Source organism: Oryctolagus cuniculus, chromosome 18 (assembly GCF_051225735.1).
Source record: "Oryctolagus cuniculus isolate XC-2025 breed Fujian yellow rabbit chromosome 18, ASM5122573v1, whole genome shotgun sequence".
Taxonomy (NCBI): Eukaryota; Metazoa; Chordata; class Mammalia; order Lagomorpha; family Leporidae; genus Oryctolagus; species Oryctolagus cuniculus.
In genome coordinates, this window is record NC_142884.1 from 70,961,447 (window position 1) to 70,987,474 (window position 26,028).

The following is a 26,028-nucleotide window of genomic DNA, read 5'->3' on the forward strand; positions in this document are numbered from 1 at the left end:
CCTGGCAAAGGTACTGGTGATAACTGTCTTCTGCCAGCTGTATGTGTGCATGACTGTTCGTGCACACTTTTAAAAGTCATTTTATGAGCAAGAAGGATGTTTGCCTAGGCTGCTATAACAAAATGCCTTAGCCTGGGTGGCTTATAAACCACAGAAATGTATTTCTTATGATTCTGGAAGCTGGGAAGTCCACACTCAAGGCACTGGCAGATTCACTGTCCCATGAGTCATAGGTGGTCACCCTCTTGCTGTTTGCTCACATGGGCAAGGAGAGTGGGAGCTTTCTCAGCTTCTTTATTAAGACCCTGATCTCAATCGTGATGGCTCTGTTCTCATGAACTCATCACCTCCCAAAGGCCCCAATTACCAATGCCAGCATCTTGATGGTTAGGGCTTACATATGTGAGTTTTGGCAGGAACAGAAGCATCTTCACCGTAGTGCTGTTTATAATTATCATTATTTGAAAGAGGGTGACAGGCCTGCGCCGTGGTTCAATAGGCTAATCTTCTGCCTCCGGCGCCGGCTCTAGGTTGTAGTCCCTGTCAGGGCGCCGGATTCTGTCCCAGTTGCTCCTCTTCCAATCCAGCTTTCTGCTGTGGCCCAGGAGGGCAGTGGAAGATGGCCCAAGTGCTTGGGCCCTGCACCCGCGTGGGAGACCAGGAGAAGCACCTGGCTCCTGGCTTCAGATCAGCGCGGTGCGCCGGCTGCAGTGGCCATTGGGGGGTGAACCAACGGAAAAGGAATACCTTTCTCTCTCTCTCTCTCTCTGTCTACTCTGCCTGTCAAAACAACAACAACAACAACAAAGAGTGACAGAGAACTCTTCCATCTGCTTGTTCACTTCAGCTTCCGACAGCAGCCAGGGTTGGGCCAGGCCAGAGCCGAGGAGCAGGGAAGTTAACCAGGGTTTCCCATGTGGGTGGCAAGGAAGCAAGTGTCTGAGACATCTACAGCTTCTCAGGGTGCACTTCAGCAGGAAGCTACATAGAAAGCAGAGTACCTAGAACTTGAACTATGCACTTGGCTGTGGTTTGAGGGCCTCGCCAGTGGTGGCTTGACTTCCACGCCAAACACCATCCCCTAATTTTGACGAGAGACACACTTAAAGACGGTGAACATGACCAGAAGATAAACAAAATTCAATATGGTGATATGGACAGCCTTGTCAAACCATTTTAACATGTCCACTGCCAGATAAATAGCCTAGCAATTTTGTTCAATTTTCTAAGTCAGCTGGTCAATTCAGTTTTAAAAAGTGGTCAGACTTGTGGTTTTGCCAATTTGCCAAATTATTCCATGGAATTGATCCTCCCTTCAGGATAGTTAATGCAGTGACTCAGCATGAACACAGGTGGCGCGCCTGAGCAGCCATTGGAAAGAGACAACAGTGGTTTTATCTGTGGTTGCGATTGTGTGTTGGGGGGTGGAGGAGGAGGGTGCAGGTATCTGACCTGTTTCCCCTATCCCCAAGCCGGAAGTGGGTCTGCTACCACTCCAGTGGTACTCAACCCCCTGGTAGGTCCTACCCACTCCTGCCCAGGTCCAGGCCATCTGTTGTGTGTGCCCATCACCTCTTTGCCAACGTGTGCTCCTTGTCCATTGCCCTGTCAGCTCAGTGCCTCCCACGTTGCTGGGCTCAGTTGATGTTTGTTTGGATGGTGGAACGAAGCTGTCTTGGGATATTGTGATAGTCCTCTCACTCAAAATGTTAATCTACCTTTGTATAGCACCTTGTCATGTAAAGTGTATTCATTTTTATAACCAACTTTGTGTCAGAAAGGATTTTTAATCCTCATTTTATCACCATCATGTCAACAACATTAACAGTGAATATTTATACTTAGGACCCAGATATAACGTTCAGCACTTGGACGCATTGTGTAATGAAATGTTCACGACAAGCCTGTGAGGTTGTGCAAATACGCATTTTGCCTGTGATGGAAGCAGGTCTTAGAGGCACGAAATGGCTCACCCAAGGCCACACGACAGGGCAGGATCTGAAGTCCCACTGTCTCTGATTCCAAAGCTCTTGCTCTTGGATGCTTTCCATTTCAAATGGGAAAACGCCGGGGAGTTTCTCATCTTGGACCTTGGATCAACCTGAGTGGGGTACAGTAACAAATACCACTGACTGGGGGTGGGGGTGAGGGTGGGGCAGAACAACAGACATTCATTTCATCACAGTTCCAGAGGCTGGGAGGCCATGGTCAAGGAGTGGGCAGGGTTGATTGCTCCTGAGGCCTCTATCCTTGGCTTCCAGATGCCTGTTGCCTGCCATGTGTTCACCTAGTCTTCCCTCTGTGTGTGTGTCTGTGTCCTTGCCTTGTTACCTGTGGACATGGGTCAGCTTGTGTCATTTGGGCTAATGACCTTATTTTAGCATAATCACTCTTTAAAAGCTGTCTGCAAATACAGTGCAATGCTGGGGCACTGTGAGTTAGGACATGTTTGTGAGAACTGGTGGTGGGGATACAGCTCAGCTCCTAAGAGACCTTTTCTTGGACAGCTTCAGTGTTTACTCCAGGGAACAAAGCCAGGGTTGCTTTAATCCTTATAATCTGGGAGATGAATCATGACAGAGTCCTGTTCTCTCCAGTGATAGACCTGAGAGGGCTAGAAGGAAGCCTTGACGCCCTGCCCCGGGTGTGTGCATTGGCTGGGGACCCAGCCTTGGGCCGTTGAGCGTCTCAGGGCATGTCGGGTGTGCCCACTATGAATATCCTCCCAGTAAGAAGTGTGGAATTAGAGGAGGCACAGCCCCTGTGTTGCTGTGGGAACAGAGACTCCTGTAGGATGCCATAACTGCGGGGCAATGTTCCCTGGGGGTCTTTGTTGAAGTATACCACAAATAGAAAGGGTGCATACCCACAGGCATCCCTCAGGGGTACACAGTGAGCAGCCAGCACTGACATTGTGCACAGAACAATTCCAGTCCCCAGTAACTCTCATGTGTCTGCTGTTGGCTCTTGCTGTTGGCCACTGTCTAATCTCAATTTTGTGGTTCAATCTGTAAATGTAAACACAAATAAAGGTGATGGGTATAGTTAAAATCTATGCCTTGTCTTTATTTGGATTTCTTTGGACCCACTCCTGCTCCTTATTAACCATGTGACCCAGAAGAGGCAAATTAATCTCTAACCTCAGCTTTCTTTCCCATCAAGTGCCATATGTGGTTAATAATGAGTATAGAATACCTAGGATGGTGTTAGGCACACATTGATCAGGATGCTGTATTTATTAGATAATGGTAAGAAGAACGAACAATGAAAAATACCATAATGCCCAGACTTACAAGCTGTTTTTCTTGTCCACTTAGGAGGGATGATTGTGAAAGTGCTGATGAGGACTGGCCCAGGGCTTTCAGCAAAGAATCTGTGGATTGTCTGAATAGAGCCTTGAATCAGTCAGGGTGCTTGACCTTTGCAAATTTGCCCTAGGAAGCCTTGTCTAGAACTTTCTTTGTCAGTTGAACCCAAGATCGTGGAACATTCAAGCTCCAGCTTTGTCCCTAGGAAGGAGAAAGTATCTGCATCATTGGCAGAGGCACCTTAGTTAAATGTCCTGTCCAGAATGGACGTTAGACACTGGGCATGTGGGACAGTTTCATGTCCCCAGTCACCTTCACTCAGACTCTTGTCCCCTGACAAGTTTCCATTTGGCACATTTTAACATTTATCAGTGTACTTCTTCCTGATGCACATGGACTGCACAGGGATTGATTTTCAAGAGATTTGTTTGGGAATTTTTTTTTTTTTTTTGCACTCTGGTGGGTTGTTGAAATGCTTATTTGCATAAAAATAATATTGAGTGAGCTCTACCTGCAAGTGTGTCAAATCTATAAATATCACTACTGTAATGACATATTTTTGAGCATGAATATATCCTTTTCAGTTTATTTCTCCTCTCATTTGTCACGTCTGGGTCACCACGTACTGCACTTACTTGGTTGGGATTTTGTTTTTGAGCAATTTATTTACCCAGATTGTGTTGCTGGAGATTAAAGTGGCTTGCCGTATTTTATTTTATCTTTCTTTACATTGCAATTTCAAAATAAAATCATCTCATTCAAATCTTGTTAAAGGCTCCTGCTGCTGCAGGTAACGCATGTGGCAGTCTTGGACCTCCTAGCTCTTTGCCCACTCCCCCCTCCGCCCACACTTCATCTTGGAAGACGCTGGGTTTTAATAGGCAGGATAGAGCGGGAAACCAGATGGTTCTAACACACCTGTGAGGATGATGGGCTCTGCTAAGCATTAAAATTAACCGCCAGAACAGGACTGCCTAGCTCAGTGCAACTCTCCTTCCCTGGCACATGGTTCTGGTTGACTGAACTTCCCATTAGCTGATGACTGTGTTTGGTTGTGCCCCTTCCAGACCCACTCCTCACCACTGCCCAGTTCTTGCTTGTGGCCAGCTTGCCTTATCTTCTTCTATGTCTCCTTTGTCTCATCTTCTCAAGCTCGTCCCTCCTCTCTCCCCTGTTTTCTCTTTCCTTCTTGGTATTGCTCATTCTTTTCCTCTTCCATCTGCATTTCTCCCTCTACCCAGATAAATTATTATTTTTTCTGTTTTTTTTTTTTCCCCCTTGTGTCTGGTAGCCTCAGAACTTAGTTTTCCTTGGACAGAGTTTTAACATTCAGTCATTCATTTCTTCCTTGAACCTTGTGTTCTTTTAATCTTCCAGACAACTGAACACAGCTTGGTCTTTGAACTTGTCTTGGCTTTTCTTGATGTCTTTGAGTTCCTGGGTATGGAAGCTCTTTGTTGTGCTGGTTGCACAGTTACTAGCTCCTGGAATGAACGTTACATTTTGAAACACACCTGTGTTTCATCACCGCATGCCTGCATTGCAAATAATTATAGGAGAACTTGCTAATTCCTGACTCTGGAAAAGTGTAGCATTCTGTTTCCATGTTTCTTTACCCTCCCCACCCCTGCTCTGTGTTTCTAAGCTCATGTTCATAAATGAAGTCATCTTGACCTTGCTATCATTGAACTTTTAGAAGTGAACTCCCATGGTTTCTTCCTGTGTTTGGCAAACGGACCTCAAGTGGCCCTGGGGATTTCCTGCCTCCTGGTGTCCATGTCCTGTGTGACTCACACCCCTGTGAGAGGGAGTGGGAGCTGTGGCTTTACAGCTAACCCGTAGATATGAGAAGGATCGTGACATGTCTCTTCTGGCTTAGGCTACAATCCACGGCGAAAGGAAGGGTTTTTGCAGCTATGGGGAACTTGAAAAAGTTTATGGCAAAATGGAATTTAAGAATAAGTCTGTTTTGTTCAAAACAAGGCAAAACAAAACTGAAATCCATAGTTTTGTCAAAATGCACACCTCCCACGAACATTTTGAAGATCTCCCGTATAATTAAGGTCTGAGTCCGTCATGTCTGAAGTCACTAAAGAGAGAAATAATCCTGAGTGGACCTGGCTTAGAGGAAAAGATCTTAAAGGAGGACTACAGCGCCTCCACAGCCGGCTCTGAAGAAGTGGGAGCCTCTGGGAGCTGAGTGCCCCAGAGCAGCGAGCAGCAGAAGGGGGCTGTTAGTCCTGCAGCCACAGGAAAATGGACTCCTGGGGTTACAAGGAAATGAAATCTGCTCACAGTCCAAGGGAGCGGGAAAGCAGTGGACCATCCCCAGCCAGCTCTGTGAGCAGCTGAAAGGCAGCCTGGAAAGACCCAGAATTTGAGAACCACCTCAGCTGTGCCCAGACCCCTATGGAAAGTGTGAGCTGATAAATGTGTGTCGATTTCAGCTACTAAGTTTGTAATTCTTTGTGACAGAGCTGTAGGAAATGGGTACATTTTGCTTAGTAGAGAGTCTTTGGCTTTCTTTGACATTTGGCTACACAGCAAGTTCTATATTACTGAACAGACCTCAAAGGACAATAGGAAGATAACAGCCGTATAAAGAATACAGTAGTCATCCTTGCCTTTTGGGGGATATCTTCAAGACCCCGAGAAGATGCCTGAAATTGGGGATAGCACTAAATTCTGTATGTGCTATATTTTTCCCTATATATGTATACGTGTGGTAAAGTTTATTTATAAATTAGGCATAGGAAAAGGTTAATAATAATATCTAATAACAAAGTAGGACAATTCTAACAATATACTGTAATAAGATTGCCAGCATCCTGGGGATAGTGTTGTGGTACAGTGGGTTAAAGCCCTGGCCTGCAGCACTGGCAATCCCATATGGGCACTCGTTCAAGTTCTGTCTGTTCCACTTCCCATCCAGGTTCCTGCTAATGTGCCTGGGAAAGCAGCAGAGGATGACCCAAGTCCTTGGGCCCATGTACCCACATGAGAGGCCTGGAGGAAACTACTGGCTTCGGGTTGGTTCGGCTCTGGCCATTGTGGCCATTTGGGGAGTGAACCAGCAGATGAAAGAAGACCTCTCTTTCTCTTTGTCTCTACCTCTCTGTGTAACTCTTTCAAGTAAATAAATCTTTTAAAAGAAAGATTTTTAAAAAATTGTCATCATCCTTAGTCTTATATCTTGAGACCATTAATAAGTAAATGAGGGGTGCTTGGACATAGCGCTGCAATGCTTGAGTTGAGCTCATCACTGAAATGACCGCCAAGTGATTAGCAGGTCATATATACTGCGTGGATGCACAGGACAAGGGGATGGTTCATGTTCGGAGTGGGATGGAGCAGAGTGCTCCAAGGTCTGATTGTACCTCTCAGAATGACACAATGGTTAAAAATGTGTGAGTTGTTTATTTCCAGATTCTTCCATTTAACATTTTCTACATGGGTGACTGAGACCATGAAAAGTGAAACCACAGATAAGGTGGGAACTTCTGTATATATTTTCTTTTTTTAAAAAAATATTTATTTATTTGAAAGGCAGAGTTACGGAGAGGCAGGGGGGGAGAGAGAGAGAGAGAGAGATATCTTCCATCCCCTGGTTCACTTCCCAAATAGCCTCAGGAACAGGAGCTGTGCCGATCCAAAGCCAGGAGTCAGGAGCTTCTGCCGGGTCTCCTGCAAGGGGGCAGGGGCCCAAGGACTTGGGCCACCTTCTACTGCTTTCCCAGGCCATAGCAGAGAGCTATATCGGAAGCGGAGCAGCCAGGACTAGAACCGGCACCCATATGGGATGCAGGCACTGCAGGTGGCAGCTTTACTTGCTACACCACAGCACCAGCCCCCTGTATATATTTTCTAAGAAAGTCCTGTCTCCTCTTGATTTTCATTTATGAGCTCAGAGGAGAATAATGGACAGTACTGGGATTCCTTGGGTATGACTGAAGCACATTCTCACCCACACAGTCACATGTTACATACCTTAAAATGTTGTGAGCAGCAGCAGCTCATGTGGCTAGAATGTGGCCAGATCTTTTGTTCATAGGTGATCTTGAGACTACTTAGAGGAGAACTGAGGTGACTTCAAGGCATGGGTTGTGCCATGCACTTTGTAGATGAGGAAGGTAAGAATTCACAGCATCTCGCGGTAGAACTCAATATAAGTCCTCCGTCTTGAATTGCATTGACCTAAGAGGTCATATGATTTCCATTAGTTTGCACAGCAACCCAAGGGCAGAAGTGAAATTGGAATTTCACTTTGGAATTTCTTAAAGCTTGCTTTATTTATTTATTTTTAATATACTTTTTCTTTTCTGGCCCGGCACCATCTCCACATTTGAAATCTCCCTGGGTGCACAGCACCATACGTTGCAAGGCCTGAATTTCCTAGTGGCTGGCCTGATTGGGCTGTGCCAAGTATTCCCTGCCTTCGATGTTCACCCAACCCTAAATAATTGTCTGTATGTTCCTTTTATTGTCACCTCTGAAACAAGATGAAGAATCCAATGGTTTGCTTTAGAATGCATTAACTTCTTTATCACATTAATACTGACTCATATCTTATTTCCCACTTGCAGTAGGAAAGCCATTCAAATCTTTCCCTCACAGGACAATGTCTTTAATAGCTTCTGTGTGTTTCCTATTTTTGGCTGTTTCTGTATAAACAGACTAATCTAATAGCATGCTGAACCCATCTAACTTGGCAGATATTCAGAAAATCACTCATTGCTGTGGCAAGCTGGAATGCCAAGAAGAGGGGGGTCCCTCACTTTTATTGCAGAAATATTTTTCTTAAAGTTGTCTTTCATGAACATAATACGTCTATCATTTGGAATTCGGCAGCTCTCTGACTGCAAAGTATTTATTGCCGAAAAGGCACAATTGTAAACGAGAAGGTATTATTCCCCACACAATTTCTGGCTTGAATTTGTTTGCCTGAAGGAGCAGATATCCTACACACACAGCTTCGAATGCTGGCGCAGTTATGAAGTGTGACGTTCACCTGGAGGGCGTGTGCTGCTGGTCTTACTTAAGGCCAGAGCGTCACGGCAGCTGCAGAGCCCCATCAGTGGCCCAGGCCACCTGCATTTCTGACTGTCAGTGCAACAAGAGACCCTCTCTAAGGAAGTGCCCTCAATAATACCTCCTTTGTTGTGGTGTCACACACGTTGTGGCTCCTGAGCTGTCCGAAGTCTTGGCTCCCATCTCTGAACTTCTACAGCATTGCTGGGGGCAGGCATTTGGCCTAGCAGTTAAGATGCTGGTGAAGATGCCCGTGTCCCACATCAGAGTGTCTGCTTTCAATCCTGGCTCCATCTTCCTGCTGATGCAGGTCCCGGGAGGTAGCAGTGAGGACTCTGGTAGTTGGGCTTCTGCCACAGACCTAGATTGAGTTCACAGCTCCCAGCTTCTGCCTGGACCAGTCCTGCACCTTGCAGGCATTTGGGGAGTGAACTAACAGGTGGGAGCTGTCTATCTCATTCCTATTTTGTCTCTCTCTCTCTCTCTCTCTCAAGTAGGAATTAAAGTATTGCTGGAAGACATCACTAGTCACACTGATGAGGGCCACAGACTATTTGGCTCATGGGGCCAGCTGGAGTTTCACCCTTAGAATGGGGTGCCTACTGTGGGGAGCAATCCGGACTAGACTGAGTTACTGGAATTAAGACTTATTCTATGCATCTGCTCTCCCACAATATGGCGCTGGGAGAGAAGTAAACAGCTTCTGCACAGCTGCCTCCAGTTCAGCCAATAAACTGTAGGACTCGCTCCTGATTGGAGGAGAGCAGCGTACTCGGCGTGTGGGCAGCCGAGTTAGGATTGGCGGAGGAGGACTATAAAGGAGGAGAGAGACGGCATGCACCAGGAACATCTAAGGGGAACATGTAGCTGAAGGAACACCTGTGCAGCCCCCGAGAAAGCCGGCCGGCGGTGTGCCGCTCCCCTGCGGAAGTGGGGAATGTGGCCAGGGGGAACCGCCCTTCCACGGAGGTGGAAGGGATAGTAGCCAACCCGGGAAGAACCAGCAGCAAACCCGGGGAGGGCCGAGCAGACGAAAGAACAGCGCAGGGTCCTGTGTCGTTCCTCCACGAAGACGGGGAGCGACATAATGGTGCCGTGACTCGGATATGAAGCCTAGGCAGGGTTCTGTGTCGTTCCCCCATGAAGACGGGGAGCGACACCTACTTGTCCCCACATATTAGCCTCCACTCCCCCTCCCCTGGCCCCTTCTTCCTAGAGAAGGAGTCCGTGGGACCTGCCCACTCAAGGCCCACATGCCCCCTTCAAGGGTAACTGGGACCCCAAAATTCCACATCCAAACAACCCTCACCCCACTTCTAGAATGTCATATGCCTCCCTATCCATGTTTCCTGGTTGTAGTATATGAAATTTAAATATACTAGTGACAATGAGTTTCCATTGATCCTACAACCAGTGTCCCCTATTATGTAACACCTTACATTATTTGGTACATTTATTACAATTAAGGAACCAATTTTGATTTTATTATTATTATTAACTAAGGTCCATAGTTCATACAGATTTGCTAAGCTTTTACCTAATCTTCTCACCCCTGTTTATTTATTGACTGAACCATTCATTTATATCAGCATGAACTCAAGGATACTTATTTCATACTTTGGGTTTTAATCCCATACTACTTTATATATTGTTTAAGATTTTATTTATTTGAGAGGTAGAGCTATAGACAGAGGGAGAGATGGACAGAAATGCCTTCCATCCACTGGTTCACTCTCCAAATGTCCGCAATGACTGGAGCTTCCTCCAGGTCTCGCACGTGGGTGCAGGGGCCCAGGCACTGGTGCATCCTCCACTGCTTTCTGAGGCCATAGCAGAGAGCTGGATCAGAAGAGGAGCAGCCAGGACATGAACCTGTGCCCATATTGCATGCCAGCACCACAGGCAAAGGCCTGGCCTGCTGTGCCACAGTGCTGGCCCCTTATTTTGTTAATTTTGTTTTTCAGATTGTTCTACTTGTGGCTGTTGAGAAATCTTTTTGTTGGCTCCTATGTGCTTTTATTTTGGTCTATACAGTTTTAATACAGGTATAGATTTCTTTCCTGAATATTTTCTTTCGTCCGTAAAAAATATTTATTTATTTTATTCTTTTGAAAGAGGGAGAGAGAGAAAGGAAGAAAGAAACAGAGCTCTTATTTGCTGGCCTGCTTGGCTTGCTCAAGGCTGGTGCTGCAAGCCAGGAATCCAATCCATGTCTCCCATATTGGTGGCGGGGCCGAACCACTTGAACCGTTACCTGCCATCTCCCCCAAGGGTACACAGCAGCACAAGCTGGAACCAGGCATGGAGCTGGAACTTGAACCCCATGTATTCTGATGCAGTATCCCAGCTGTTGGCACAACTGCTAGGCCCAGTGCCCAGGCCCTTTGTCCTGTTGATGTAATCTCCTCATTGTGCACTGTATGTCTATTTTTATTTTTGTCATTTTGCTTGTTTTGTTCTGTCCTTCATGCTCCTATGATTTCTTATATCTCAGTGACACTGTTCCCTCTTTTATAATGTAGTGGCCCGTTTAGACCACTATTTCCTGGATATATTTACTATTATGCCTGTCCCAGGGGATAACCCCAGGCCTACTTGCTATCAACAACCGCTCAGCCAGAGAGAACACCTGCGTTCTTTCTTTGGCTCAGCTCCGGGTTTGGGGAGCTCAGATTGACCTGAGCTGTCTCTGCATCCTAGTTACTTTACATTCACACTGAGGGGTTTGCCTTGGCAGCTCCACAAGACCCCTTTAAATGTTAGCATTCTGTGGTTATGCAGCTCTTGGAGTAATTCCTGAGATGTCAGCGTAAGGCTGTCAGTGGGACCTCAAGTCTTCTGTAGGAAATCGTAGTAAATCACAGATAAAGGAACAGAAGAAGGAGCGAAACAGGACTCATGTACATTCAGAAGAGGGTGAATGTGGGCCAGTGGTGGGAGAGGAGTAGTTCACAGGGACAAACATTAAATAACCTTAATGCTGATCACAGGGAAATCCTGGAATATATAAGTAAACACACGAATTCTTAAATGTTTTAAAGATTTATTTATTTATTTACTTGAAAGGTAGAGAAAGAATCTTCGGTCTGCTTGTTCACTCCTCACTGGCCAGGGCTGCATCAAGCCAAAGCCAGGAGGCAGGAACTCCATTTCTGGTGTCCCACATGAGTGGCAGGCCGTCATCTGCTGCCTTCCCGGGCACATTAACAGGTAGTTGGGTGAGAAGCGGAGAAGCAGCCCAGAGTCATAGCAGAGCTCCAGTAGGGGATGCAGTTGTTGCAGGCAGCAGCTTAATCTACTGAGCCACAACACTGGCCCCCTGAATTCCAAAATTTTAAAGAGGAAAGGGGGCATCTCTAAGCCACAGTGTGAGTGACATCACACTCTATTTCATTTTTGAAAAAGTTCCTAGACAAACAGTCATAAAAGTTGCGAGGTTAGGTCTGCAGCTGTCCTAGTCCATTTCATGTTGCAGTCACAGAATGCCCAGTACTGGTAAATGGGTAGTGAAAAGAAGTCCCTACGGCTCTGTGGCTGGCAGCATGGCTGTACCATCTGGCTGTCACAGCACAGCGGTGAAGGGAAAGGGAGTGTGTGAGCAAGAAGGAGAATGGGGAGGGGCCATGCTCACTCTTGCCTAACACCCTGTGATCCAGGAACTAACCTGGTCCTGTGAAAATCCCACTCATCCCATCAAAGAGGAGCCCCATGTCAGTGTGGGGACACAACTTCAAACCACGGCAGTGGTGATTCCAGATCATTTTGGGCTCTGACAAGATTGGTGCAGCCTATGACAGCGTTAATCACCATGAAATGTTCAGGTCAGACTCCGTGTGTGTTTAGTTAAGATGACAGGAATAGGCATTTAGGTTTGCGATTAGCATCTCCGTGAAGACACTCAGATTCCACATGAGAGCACTGAGGTTTGATACCTGGCTCTGCCCCTGACTCCATCTTCCTGCTAATGCAGATCCTGGAAGGCAACGGGTAATGGCTCAAGTAATTGGGTTCCTAGTACACAAGTCAGGGACCTGGATAGCACTCCAGGCCCCCAGGGTGGGCATAGCCCAAAATTACTCTGCCAAGGTCATAGCAGGCATTTGGGGACAGGAACTCTTTCTGTGTCTAACTCTGTGTCTCCTCTCAAATAAAATAAAAATTTAAAAAAAGGCTAATAACCAACTGGAGTGTGTCCTAGGAGGTGGCATGGCTGACATGAGGCCTGGGGCCCAGGGCCTGGTGAAATGGCATTTGTCTAAGCTGAGGAAGACACAGGAAGTCCCTGAGGGACAGTCAGTGGTTGTCCTCCACACACAGGGTTCCTCTGCTTTGCTGAAGGTGAAAAAGCAAGGGGCAGATGCCGGAGCAGTGGTCCTGCCAGCTGGGGTAGAAGGTGCGCCGAAATAAGCCTCTCGTCTCACTGTGCCCAAGGCCCCTCCTCCCAGCATATCTGTTGGCGCTAATGTTTCCGGCTCGGTGGCTGTGATTCTCAGCCCAGTCAGCAGCCCTTCCGTTGGCCTGACTTAGAGATTGCCAATCCCTGGGAGTCCCTCCTCCTACACTTGGGCCAGCTGCACGTCTGTCGGCCTCCCCAGGTGATCATGCCACACAGCGAGTGGAGAAGCACTCCCCCCGTCCAGGATTGCCAGCTTTCTGAGCAGAAGAAGGCCGTTTCCTCCTCATCTGCGTGCCTTCCCCCACAAGGATAATCGCACAGCGCAAGCATGGAGATGTTTGTTGGTGGATTTATTCCAGAGTTTTGTTTTTGTGTCTTTTTTTCCCCTCTGTCTCTCTCTCTGGTATGGAGCTTTGCAAAGTAAACACTGCAGCTGCCCCATGCTTTTGCGAGCGGCGTGCGGGAATGGAATTTCACTATTTGAAATGGAGGGTTGAGTTCTTGGTTTCAAGTGAATTGTGAAAGGAAGAAGAGAGACCCTCGGAAAAGCATGAACGTTGGTGCCATGGACTGGCCAGGTGCTGGCCTTTCAGCTGGTTCCGTGACGGCTGAGGAGTCTGGCTGCTATGACGCTCCCATTGGAGATGGTTCCAGACCTCTCCTCGTTGTGCATTTATCTCACAAGGGGCGTATTTAGGAGATGTTTCCATTCTACTTCATCTGCAGAATTACTTTCCATTCTGAGGACTTTTATATAAGGATTCCCTTGAACCTGTTCCAAAAAGTAGATTTTTAACCCAATAGACCATAACTGCAGTGTTTTATCGTGCATACATATTTCAAAATGTGAATATAAGTAGATTTAGCAAAGTTGAAATAAAATTAAAACTTTTCAAAGGGCACTACTGCTTGGTTTCCCATGTTGGACTTTTCGTACTGGGGTCCTTGTACCATTTGAAAGACTCTTAAATACAGGAAGATTTATTCCCTTGAGTCTTTTTTTTTTTTTCTTTTTCCCCTCCAGAAAGGATGGGGTTCAGGAAACTCTGATGAGGTTTTGCCTTCCTTGGTCTCCCTGCACACACTGGACAGCAGAATCCCAGAGCTGGTGCTGTATATAGCAGTGTCAGCAGTGTGAGTTCTCCGCAGCATCTCTGCTGCCTTTCTCTTGAAATCCTTCAGGCGGAAGCTAACGTCCTGTCTAGCAAACGGAAATCTGATCTTGCCATTGTGTTGTTTGCCTTTCACTGTGTAATCCCTTAACTATCTAGCCCTTGGAATAAGAGAGCATAATGCGTGTGCCAAGGCTCCTGCCAGTCTCTGCAGCTTGCTTGCTTTTCCTGGGACCTGGTCGGTGCCGTGCTTCCTGCGGCAGGGCCTTCGCCCAGTCTGTTGTCCCTGCCTGGAGTATCTCTCCCTCCTGCTGTAACTGATAAACTCTGTCTTTCCCTTTAGGACTCAGCTGGATCATGACTTCTTCTGGAGGGAGTTCCCTGGCTGCCTGGACCCAGCTGATTTTCCTCCTACACCCCTCAGATAGCTGCGCCTCACTTTACGTCCCTATCGTCAGGTTTCTCCTTAGTACTTACTCCGTCTTTCTCTTCCTCTCGCTAGACTATGAACTCCATGAAGGCAAGGCTTTTATTCTTCCTCATTATTGTCTATCACCTTTGTCACCAGTGACTAGCCACTGGAGAGTCTTCACAATGAATGAATGATGTAGGCATGATGATTGTCTCTCCCTCACCAGGCTGTCATGTTTATTTTTTGTAAAGTTTTATTTATTTGAGAGGCGAAGAGAGTGAGAGAGAGGTCTTCCCTCTGCTGGTTCACTCCCTAAATGGCTGCAGTAGCCAGAGCTGTGCTGATCTAAAGCCAGGAGCCCAGAGCCTCTTCCGGGTTTCCCACGTAGGTGCAAGGTCTAAGGACTTGGACCATCTTCCACTGCTTTCCCAGGCCATAGCAGAGAGCTGGATCGGAAGTACAGCAGCTAGGACTCAAACTAGTGCCCATATATGATGCCGGCACTGCTACATCACAATTCCGGCTCCCAAGCTGCCATTTTCATAAGGCCAGAGTCTCATTTTGTTCACTGTTGTTGTGCAGGCAAGAATTGCAGCAGCCTGACTTGCTTACAGACTTGGTTCTTGGCTACTGCCTGGGGGCGAGCAGGAGGATTGTCGTGATTCCCAGAACTGCTGAGGGGTTCGCTCTGCCTAGACCGTACAATGTGATTCACATCAAATACCCCCTTTCGTTCTGAGAGGCCAGAGTTTCAGCGTGCTAAGCAGAGCTTGCCTATGTGACCAGGCCCTGGTTCAACCCCGAGACACCAGGTATGTGGTGAGCGTCCCTGGTAGTCACCATTGCACCCGTGCTGTCATGATTCGTTGCTGGGCCAGTGATCAAGGGCATCCTGCACGACCCGGGAGAGAACTGTTGGAAGCTCGCACCTGGTTGCCTCTGGACTTAATGCTTTGTGCCTCTTCCCTGTTTTCCTCTTTGTATCCATGTGCTATGAGAAGAGTGTGGCAGTTCTGTGAGTCCTCCTAGCAAATCACCAGTCCTGGGGCTGATGTTTCAGATGCCAGCCAGAGTTGTATTCTTAGGTCCTATTTGGGATCAGAACTCAGGAAAATGCTCAACAAACATTGCCAGGATGAATGTGAGGACCAGGCTGCACACTAACCACCATTTGGACATGAAGCACTTGCCAGTCATTGGCATGTCACCCACCCCTCCCTAACCCAGGGGTCTTGGTATGGAGCTCCTGGCGCCCGTGAGCCAGATATCATTTGTGTGCATAGTTGCTAAGGGAGAAACTGTGCTGCCACTGTGGCAGTGCCCAGATCACACACCGGACTGATGCTCATCAGGATAATCCAACCATGGCAAACTGCAGAGAATGTAGGACAGAGGATGTGGTGTTTCGTATAAAGCTAAATTAGGTTTATTTAAAGGATGGGCTTTTATTTGGGGATTATTTCCAACAAGCGTTTTCACTGTTAAAATATTCTTTATTTTATAAAATCATGATGATTAAAGGTGGGCTGTATTTGCGGTGTGTTAATCTGCACTCCTGCCTTATGTGTGCTTATGGTTTTCAAACATTCTATGTTTTATGCAATGACACTGATTGCAGCTGATAGATATTTTAAATCTCCTTACTTGGAAAAATGAAAAATACAGAACTGATAACCTTATTTGAGATGTTCAGATTTTTCTTTTTAAGCGTATGATTGGTCTGTGAAATCCAGGGGCTGGAGAGTTAATTTGCAGTCAGTTAAGTAGATAGAAGCTTGGAGCCAAGAGTCAGAGAGACCTGGTGAGATTTCCGGTTCACTCATTGTCAGTGACAACTCGCAGCTATTTCATCATTCTGAGCTGAGCTCTGTTCTTTGCCCATCGGTGGGACTGCAAGTTTTCTCTCCCTAGAATGTTCAGGAGGGCGGTGAGGAATACATGGTGTTAATTCACTAAAGCATTTAGCACAGTACTTGACACATAACAGGTGGGCATTCTCTCATTGTTGGCGTCTGTATAGGGCTGTTCTGCAACCTCTGTCCTTCAGTCCACTCTTAGGGGTTTTCTACTTTTTGGGCTGAAGGTGCTATTTTTTGAAGGATGGGAGTAGGTCACACAGGGAGGGGAGATGAGGGCCACGTGGATAAAGCCTCTTGAAGCTCTCAGAACACCACTGAAAGACCTTGCTCGCTCTCTCACTGGCCATATTTTGACCTAATCACCCTTCAGAAAAGTGTAAGGGAAAGGAAGAAACATGTGGGAGGGATCCAACATGTGTTATGCCCATTTTACAGATGAAGAAAGTAAGACTTACAGAGCACAGGTGCCTCCCATGGGTCCCTTCGCTCATCACAAACTGCAAAGGGATCTGAACTCGGGGGTGCTTGGCGTTCAGAGGCTCATTCTCCACTCGTTCCCCAGCCCTTTCCCTCTTCCAGGAGACGCAAAGGACTGCACAGCATGCAGCTTTCGAACAAAAGCTTGGGCATGGGACCTGAGGTGGGTCCTTCCCGTGTTTGCCAGGACACACATGGTGACACAGGCTTCCTGACAAACGTGAGCACTGGCAGGTCCCCTGCCTCTCATAAACAGGCTGCTGCCACGCCTGCAACAAGAAGGCAACTTAGGCTACCTCCTGTGTACTTCTGTGCTTTGCTGTGGAGTGTGAAGCTGAGCTGGCAGGCCTCTCTCTTCTCTACTTTATGTATGATTCAAAAGAGAGCTTCGGCAGGGCCTGGCGTGTGCCATGCCACCCGGACCGTGCTGTCAAGTGCAGCCAGTGGGGGCTGGAATGCGTTTCTCTCCCCACTCACATGCAGGTCACCCAGTGGGGGCAGGAGAGGGATCATCCGGAGCAGGTTTCTATTTCCTTTGCAGTTTCTCTTTGCTGAGAAGAGCCCTAGCTCTGCTGGCCAGAGGGTCATGTGTGCTCTTAGTAGTCTGACCCTGCCGAGGCTGCAAGGAGGCAGCCACCAGACCAACTGACAGGCAGCCCTCGGGGTTCTGCCCTGGGCTGCACCTATCCAGGAATGCTCCTGAGCCCACAGAAGGCTCTGGCTAGAGACACAGCTGTTTCCTTCTGTACCACAGACCTTTTATTTATTTATTTTTTCAGTTGATGGCACAAGGGGGAGGAAAATTTCTGCTATTAGAGATTGACTTTTTGAGCCTTTGAGATGCTTACTTTAAAATAGAAGTGTCCAGGGAGCAGGCCTGCCATCAGTAGTTGCCAGCTATGAGCATGCAGTGAGTTCAGTGTACATCAAATGTCTTGGTTAAACTAGATATTAAAATACTCAAATTTGGAAATGATTTCTTGTACTTTTGTTTGTTTATTTGAAAGGCAGGGAATAGAGAGATACACAGTCAGACAAACAGGAAGATGTCCTTCCACTGATTCACTCCCCAAGTAACATGTACACCTGGGCCTTGGCTGGCATGAAGCCAGGAGCCTGGAACTCTGTGTACGTCTGCTGCATGGGTGACGGGGACCCATTTGAGCTGTCACATCCTGCTTCTCCGGGTGCCAGTGATCCAGAACCTGGACTCAGGAAAGGAGCCAAGAATTGAACCCAGACACTCTGGTATGATATGCAGGTGTTTAAAGCTGCATCTTAGCCACTGCACTGAACACCCACCCCTGCCTATTTAAGGTTTATTTATTTGAAAGTCAGAGTAACACAGAGAAAGAGGGAAGGCAGAGAGAGAGAGAGAGAGAGGAAGGGAGGGAAGGAGGGAGGGGTCTTCCATTCGTGGGTTCACGCCCCAGTTGGCCGCAATGGCCGGAGATGTGCCGATCTGAAACCAGGAGCCAGGAGCTTCTTGCAGGTCTCCCATGAGGGTACAGGGGCCCAAGGACCTGGGCCATCTTCTACTGCTTTCCCAGGCCCCAGCGGAGAGCTATACCGGAAGTGGAGCAGCCGGGTCTTGAACCAGTGCCCATATGGGATGCCGGCGCTTCAGGCCACGGCGTTAACCCTGCTGTGCCACAGCGCCACCCCCTCCCCACTTGTTTTTAAAAAATCTTTGTAGGGGCTGCCACTGTGACATAGAAGGTAAAGCCACTGCCTGCAGTGCCAGCATCCCATATGGGCCCCAGTTCGAGTCCTGGCTGCTCTATTTCTGATACAGCTCTCTACTATGGCCTAGGAAAGCAGAAGAAGATGGCCCATGTTCTTGGGCTCCTGCAACCATGTGGGAGACCTAGAAGAAGCTCGTGGCTTCAGATCAGCCCAACTCTGGTCATTGTAGCCACTTGGAAAGCAGACCAGCAGATAGAAGACCTCTCTCTCTCTTTCTCTCTCTCTCTCTCTCTCTCTGTCTCTGTAACTCTGCCTTTCAAATAAATAAATCAATCTTTTAAAAAAATCTTTCTAATAACTTGTTTAAGTACCACTCCTCCATGTACCACAAATCCTGTTTGATTAGGAGAGCACATGGAGGTGTTGAAAGGTCTAGGGACATCATAAGGCTGAGGGCCCCCACTTACAAACACCATCCACAGAGAACAAGGCTGAGGGGCAGTAGCTCGGAGGTCCAGTGCTGGACTGGAATGTACAGTGTGTGCCTGTGTGCAGGTGGGATTGAGAAACGTGCTGAACTGGCACAGGTGGGCAGGGGAGGAGCCAAGGGCAGGAGACAGCCTAGGAAGTTGGTTGTGTAAAGCTTCCATGGCGTGCCGGCCTCAGGCTCGTGGTTCCATCTGAGAAGGCCCAGATACTCCTGTGGCATCCTGCAGTACACATTTCCCCTCCTGGTAGATGGGTGACATCCAGTGTCACCGTACTCAGAAGTGACATTTCAAACCTAAACCTATATGATGCCAGAACTGGAGCTCTTCCCACTGCACATCTGCAGTTGAGTGCTGTCTGACTCAGAATCTGCTGCAGTCTGGTTCTGAGCTACTGGAATTAAGTGTGTGTGCAACACTTGCATTCTGAAGCTCAAGTGTTTTGCCTGTTGGGCCAGTGCCTGGCTGTGCTTTTGTGCTTTTGATCTATTGCTCAAGAAGCCTGCAGAAGGATGCCAAGTGGACCTGGATCTTGACCATGTCCTTTGAAACTGAACCTCTGCAGTAGCTTATGTAGGAGGAGTGGCAGAAACCCTAATGTGTTCTCCTTGAGCAGTGCTCAGCGTTTAGCTGGCACCTGAGACATCATCCATGTCCTCCCCATCCACAAGCACCCACGTCTTCATCCCCGTGAAGCACACCGGTTACCCATCTGCCCTGGACCTGGAGGTCCAGGCTGGAAAAACAGTGCGTGGACAGTATGCCCCAAATCGGAAGCTGGCCTTTCCATGCCAGCGTCAATGGTGGCCACTTCATGAGGAAAAGATACTTTGGAAACCAGGTCACCGAGGAAACTGCCTCTCACCGTACGGAGCCTGGGAAGTAAGAGGAAGCTGCTGCCTAATTGCATTGGTAATAGAATTCCGTAACTCATTCTGCCAGCACGAAGGTGCAGGGCCATCCCCATCCTTGCCACCACACGTTGCCTGTGTTTTCCTAGGAGAGACATCTGCACTCCAGTAGTGATTAAAGTGCCTCAGAAAGGCCCTTGCTATTAAGAGTTTGTGGTTTCAACTTAATAAAAGGTAGTACATTAAAATGGAATCCGTGTCATTATTGATAACGACAGACTGTGCTGTGGGCCAGGTGAAGCTTCTGGATACCCCAGCGATGCAAGGACAGGCGCCGGAAGCTACTGAGAAACTACTGTGTGTCAGTTTCTCTGCTTGACACCTGAGAGCTGTGCGGACATCTCATGCCTTTGAATACATCCAGCCGAACCTCTCTGATATATTAATATATTTAATCATCAGACTTTCAGTGTAAAGATTACAAAGGAGGCGGCCACTGGCTGGGGAATCGTTGCTGCAGTCTTCTGAATCAACTGCTACTGACTTAATGAGGTTGTGCTATTCATTATTATTATTATTGTTCCTGATAAAGAAAACAGAGTGGCTGCCCTCCTCACCCACCACCCTCAGTCCTTTTGCTTACTGGCAATGACAGTCTTTTCTCTTGCTCCATGGGAACTTTTAAAATTTTAACAAATGGACTCATTTTGACCTCGAGCTTCTAGAATTCTCAGATGGCCTGAAAGACAAGTGCTCAGCTACCTAGGTATGTGGACTAAAACAACTAAAACAGATGGCTTAGTGAGGAAAGTAAAACTGGGTGACATCTCCCCACCTACTCCTGAGCCATGCGTTCGTTTTTGGAAGCTGATCAAGGACTCAAGCTCCAGATCATTTAGCCACTCCAGATAATTTCTGTCTGGTGCCAGCTTGAGCCAGATCATTTCAAGGATCCATCAGAGTAATCTGAGGACCTGTGCTTTGGATAAAATACCTGATCTGCCCATAGAGGTTGGTGTGGCTCAGACACCTTCCTTTTGTCCACTTCTAGACAGATGCATGTTCCCATTTGAGACAGGCTAGTGGTTCAGGCTACACAGCCTTGCACATCCACAGCACACCAAGGAATCTGAACCAAAACGCACAGGTAACCAAAGAGCACACAGGGAGTGCCTGTCACACTTCCTGAACTCTTCCTCATGTTCTCAGTGACACAGGGTCACAGGTGCTCCTGCCCATGCTTGGAGAAGATGCTCAGGAAGGTACGTAACAGCTGGTCCACAGTCACTTCCTCACCTCCTCAGCAGGGGCGCACTTGGTGCTTAGAATCAGGTCGTCTTTGCACCATGCTCGCCCAGTCCCCACCCTCATTCTCCGAGCAAGAAGCAAAAGAAGGGGCTGGAGAGGTGGTTTTACTCACTGCTCTCAGGTAGACACCATAGAATTAAGCGCCTCATAGATGCTCAAGGCCTGCTGTTTGAAAGAAATTTAAGCAACTTCGAGGGGTGAGGTATCCAGGTGGAGCCACATGTGGGTGACCTGTGATATAGGCCACAGGTCTGCTGCACTGTGTGTGCCCCCTTTCCCTCCTTTAAGGCCCCTTTCTTGGGTGACAGCATCCAGGACACACCTCCCTGAATGGGAGTTTACCTCCCTGAGGGGCCTGCTCCTCCTCTGAGTTGGGGGGTAAGGGAGGACCCCCATTACCAGGTTGTCCCAGGGGGACAGGGGTGAGTTGGTGCCTGCTCACCTATCTCTGTGCAGTGCTTGGTCTCCGCCCTGGGCCGGGTGCTGAGTGACGCAGTCCCGCCCCGGGTCTGCACAGCTCTTCCCCGCAGGCCGCGGAGCTCTGCTTTCCTCCTGCAGCCACTCAGTCCTCTGCCACATGGCTGTTTTAAAAAGAGGCAGGCGCTGTAAGTACTCCCATTTGGCAGAGAAGCCAGCCAAGGCCTGGTGGGGTGGGGTGGCTCGCCAGTGCTTCCTTAGTGGCCAGGGGCAGAAACAGAATCTGAACCCCAGAGATGGGCCGGGGACATCTGTGTGCCTCTCTGAAACCTGTCTGCACCATGCCTTTGCTCTTGTCACTCGCAGACGCTTCCTCCCCCGCTGCCAGGGGTGTTTCTCTTCCCCATCCACCACTTCTGCCTCCACCTTTTTTCCCCTGTGCAGGCAGCATCTGAAAGGCCCAGCCTGTTGGCCTTGTGCTCTGATAAGATCTGTCTGTGCTCCCTTTGTCTGCCCTGTACCTGCCTTCTCTGAATGGCCCTGTTAATTGCAATTGACTCTCATAGAAGGTGGATAGCAGTGCCACTTGACACCAGACGGATGCTCTGACTTTCCTACGCTGCCCCCAGCAGCAGGCTGGAGAGGCGGGGGGGGGAGGGTTAGCGGCAAGATAGAGCACTTCTGATGCCAATAAAACATTAGAACCTGCGGCTTGTCTGTTTGGCAAGTCTCTCTCTCTCTCTCTGTCAGGAGGAGATGTCATCATTTCTAGAGATTCTCAGTAAAATCAGAAATCATTAGGAAATTCCATAGCTGTGGCTCCTATGAAGACACAGTGTTTTTCCTTCCGCTTCCAAACTTGAGTTCTAAGTGCCACAGGGCGTGGCTTGGCTGGGCTTCATGAGGCTGAAGTCTCCTCCACATCTGATGACAACTAGGGTGGCATCTGATGGGTATCTGATGACAACTAGGGTGGCGGGGACCTTGGAGGAAGACATTGGGGGTCATCGTCTGTTTGCTTTTTAAATTGGGCTTGCTCGGACAGGTACTTGGCACAGTATTCGCAATCTTAGTGGAGATGCTTTCACCCCATATTGGAATGCCTGGGTTTAGATCCTGGCTCTGCTTCTGATCCAGCTTCTTGCTGACATGTACCCTGGGAGGCAGCAGGGGATGGCTTAATTACTTGGATTTTTGCCACTCACATTGGAGACCCAAATGGGTTTCCCAGCTCCTAGCTTTTACCTGGCTCAGCCATGTCTATTGAGGGCATTTGGGGAGTGAACCAGAGAATCAAAGATTTGTCTCTGTCTTCCCACTGTTGTGCCTGTAACATAAACAGAAATAAATAGATGAAACATAAATAAACATAAATAAATAAAATACATAAACCTGCGACTGTCTGGACAGGAGAATGACACAGCAAAGCTGGCTTGCTTTCAGTGAGGAACTCGAGCTAAAAAGACAAAGTATTAATATTGAGAAAAGTGGATCTTAACAAGTCTAAGGAGGAAGGTAGAAAAGCACCTCTGATGTTTAAAATGTGTGCTCCTCACTCAAGTAGTAAATGTCTGGTTTTAGTGCCTACAGAGTTTTTTTTTTTTTTTTTTTTTTTTTTAATAAGATCATTGAAGGAAGGCTTCATATAAAAGTCCAGAAGTCTGACTTCCCTTGAAATTTTGCATCACCACCAAGTCCGTAGCACTGGGCTAGAGTTCTAACATCCAGAACTAGCAGGCAGGCGCAGGACAAGACCAGGGCTGTCCCCTGAGACAGTGGGCTGCACAACTCCTCTGAGCCGAGCATCCATTTTCTCACCTGTGAAATGGAGCTGTTGGGTGGGATACACTGGAGAGGGCTGAGTCCTTTTGTAGCTGCTCAGAAAAAGACCAGAGTCTGCGTTTAATTTGTAACCTCCCCTGCACCCCTCTGCCCAGTGCAAGCCGCATGTGCACACACACACACACACACACAGAGCACAGCGGTAAAATGCATGAAATATAGGAATCCCAGAAAGGGTTGGGGGGCGGGGGAGGTGGGCGGTTGTGAACAGGTTCTTGCTCCCCAAACCATCCTTTTCCTTGGATTTCTGAGTAACCCCTGTGGAGAACAAAGCCTTGCGCACTGTGAGGATTTTTTTTTTTTGCAGGTCTAAGTTTTCCTCCAAAGGTTTGCCTACCAGGAACAGGCTGAGGAGCCCCCCCCCCGCACGTTCAGAACTGAATGCAAATATGACAATAGCACCCATCCGGGGTAGGAAAAGGCCCATTTTTAATTAGAAGCCTGGAAAGGACACCCCCTTTAATTGCTGTGCTTGTAGTGTCGGGACTATCAATATCAGAGGCTCTTTCATTAATAAACTGGCAAGTCAGAAAGCCGCAGGAGCAGGAGCCCCTCCCCCAGCCCTCGCCTACCACAAGCTCTACTTAATCAAAGGCAGGCTCAATCAAACAGGGAAAGAGCATGTAAATCAGCCGCATGCGTTCCGTTGGCCCCACACAGGTGGAATGCAGGCAGACATGAAAGGGGGCCTTCATCCCCTCCCCGCAGACGTCCGGGCTGGCAGTGAACCCAAGCAAGAGGTAGTTAAACGGCCCCGCAGATTGTGAGCGACTCAGGGAATGCCTGGGTTTATGTATGGATTAACACAGTGATAGACCCTGAGTAGCAAAAGACGAAGACTAATTACCTGACAGAGCTCCCCTCCACTCGCCTGGGTCATTGAAATTAATTTCTGCTTTCAGGCTTGGCAGAAAGCAGCTGCAGAATCTCAGTTCAATACTCAAATTAACGGGGAGCCGAAATTATTTCTCTGCACAGGCGGTGTTAGAGCGGTGGGTTACGCGATAGGTCTTGATCGCAGACACCAGAGAAAGGATTACTCCTCCCTTTTCATCAAGACTCTTAAGTCCTTGGAAAGTGCAAAGGAGTGGTGGAGGGGCGAGGAAAAACAACAGCCGTTTACTGGAGAGTTCACAGTTAATTCCCTAGTAAATCGGGCATGGCATACCATGTAGGAGACCTGCTACTCTCGGAATAATTGACAATTTCTCTCCGCTTAACCAGAAAGAAAAATGCATTAAATATGTGGTCTTTTTATGAACCCCTGAATCAAAAGTCCTGATTAAGAGACAATTTGTGGATATCTATTCTGCAGTATCTCCTGTTGTCAAGAAGGGAGTGACCTCTTTCAAGGTTAAGGAAATGGGTGGGGAAGAAGAAAGAGCTGTGGAGGGTTGAGGGAGGGGATAGGAGTCAGGCGTGGGATTTGAACCCAGGGCTTCTATCTCTGAGTTTAGCTTTGTGTCCCTTCATGTTGACTCTCTTAGGTGCTCAAATCCCCTCTAATTGTTCCTTCCTCTTTGACCTCAGTCAATCTGTTGATTTGTTGAGCCCCATTATGTGTGTGGCTGGTTCCACTCAGTGCTGCTCAGACCCACGGTTCTCACCCTCTTTGTATCCAGGATGCCCCCACCACCAGGATACGCTAAGTCCCCACGTCCATGCAGCTCCCGCCTCGGCCAGTGATTGCTGTGTTTCTGCTGACCTCTGAGTCCACACTCAAGATGCCCCCACAGAGGCGCACTCAGCACAGACGAAGGAAAATCACCTCTTTCCCAGACTTTTAGCATTGGGTAGAACCAAATTTTGGAATCCTGTTCTCTGGGTTCACACTATGACACCTGTGCTTGCAGGTGTGAAGACCCTGGGATTTTCTCTTGTCATCGTCCCCAGTACCTGATACATGATGGATCTGATTGAATCAGTTACTGGAGGTGAAAGACTTAAAAAGTCAGTGTCAGTGCTACTGTTAGCCATGCCACTGTTAACTGGAGCCCAGTAACCCCAGGGGTAGTCTTCTTCATGTGTGCCTAAAATCACAGAGAAGCTCCGGTGCAGTGCAGCCATCCAGACCAAGAAGACCCAAACCTAGTGACACTTAAAATGGTCATGGTACTACTTGCCACTTTAATGTCCAAGAAGTCAAAGGAAGCCACACGTTCTTAGAAAAGACCAATAGTCATCATTGAACAAATATGTGCATTTGATATTAGGAACACAAGGGTACTTCAAAAAGTTCATGGAAAATGGATTTAAGAGATATTTATTTTGGTAGAAAATACTTTGAAATCTGGAAAAAATGAAGAGTCTGTGGGAATTTCATAGAAAATAGATCCTAAAGAAAAACTTGGCATAAAAATAAAAAAGTGTTTCGGACCAACATCAACTTACCTTTCAGTTTCATTTTCTGTCAGCTTTTTGAATTGCTCTTGTATTCACCTAACAAGAGAAAATCAGCCTTGACAAGGACTTATAAATCATGACACTGAGACTGCAGGAGGATGTGTGACCGGCTAGTTGAAGGCAGTACCAGGACTCGAACCCCTGTCTTTGTTTCCAAGCCCACAAGGTGTGCTGCCGAGTCACCCATGAGTAGCAATTAGGCCCTTTCTAACATGTCCAGCTTTAAACCTGTGACCTCGAGGCAAATGACTTCCACATCTCATTACCACTCCCCTGAGCCACCCAGCCTCCAGTCGGATGAGGAGGTTAATCAGCCACGCACTGAATCTGCTTATAAGGCTGTTTCCTGTACGATTTTTATATCTTGGCTCCTAATAATGGTCCCATTATAAATGATTGTCTCACTATGATATACTGGTTCCTTGCCTTCTAGGAACTGAT

At 47.8% G+C, this 26,028-nt stretch overlaps 1 protein-coding gene across 8 annotated transcripts in view; it reads left to right on the forward strand.

Moving 5' to 3' along the window:
• Positions 1 to 26,028, forward strand: part of WWOX (WW domain containing oxidoreductase) — a 1,024,395-nt gene that overhangs the window by 499,298 nt on the left and 499,069 nt on the right. Inside the window, exon 9 of one of the 8 annotated variants that reach the window (XM_070062787.2) lies at positions 14,188 to 17,939. The exons of 5 other annotated variants lie outside the window; for them this stretch is intronic. In XM_070062787.2, the coding sequence (XP_069918888.1) occupies positions 14,188 to 14,205 (18 nt within the window). In that variant the 3' untranslated portion in view covers positions 14,206 to 17,939. Of the gene's footprint in view, positions 1 to 6,240; positions 6,446 to 14,187; positions 17,940 to 26,028 lie in introns of those variants that run through there. 2 more of the 8 variants (XM_051847312.3, XM_051847311.3) reach the window with 2 other exon arrangements.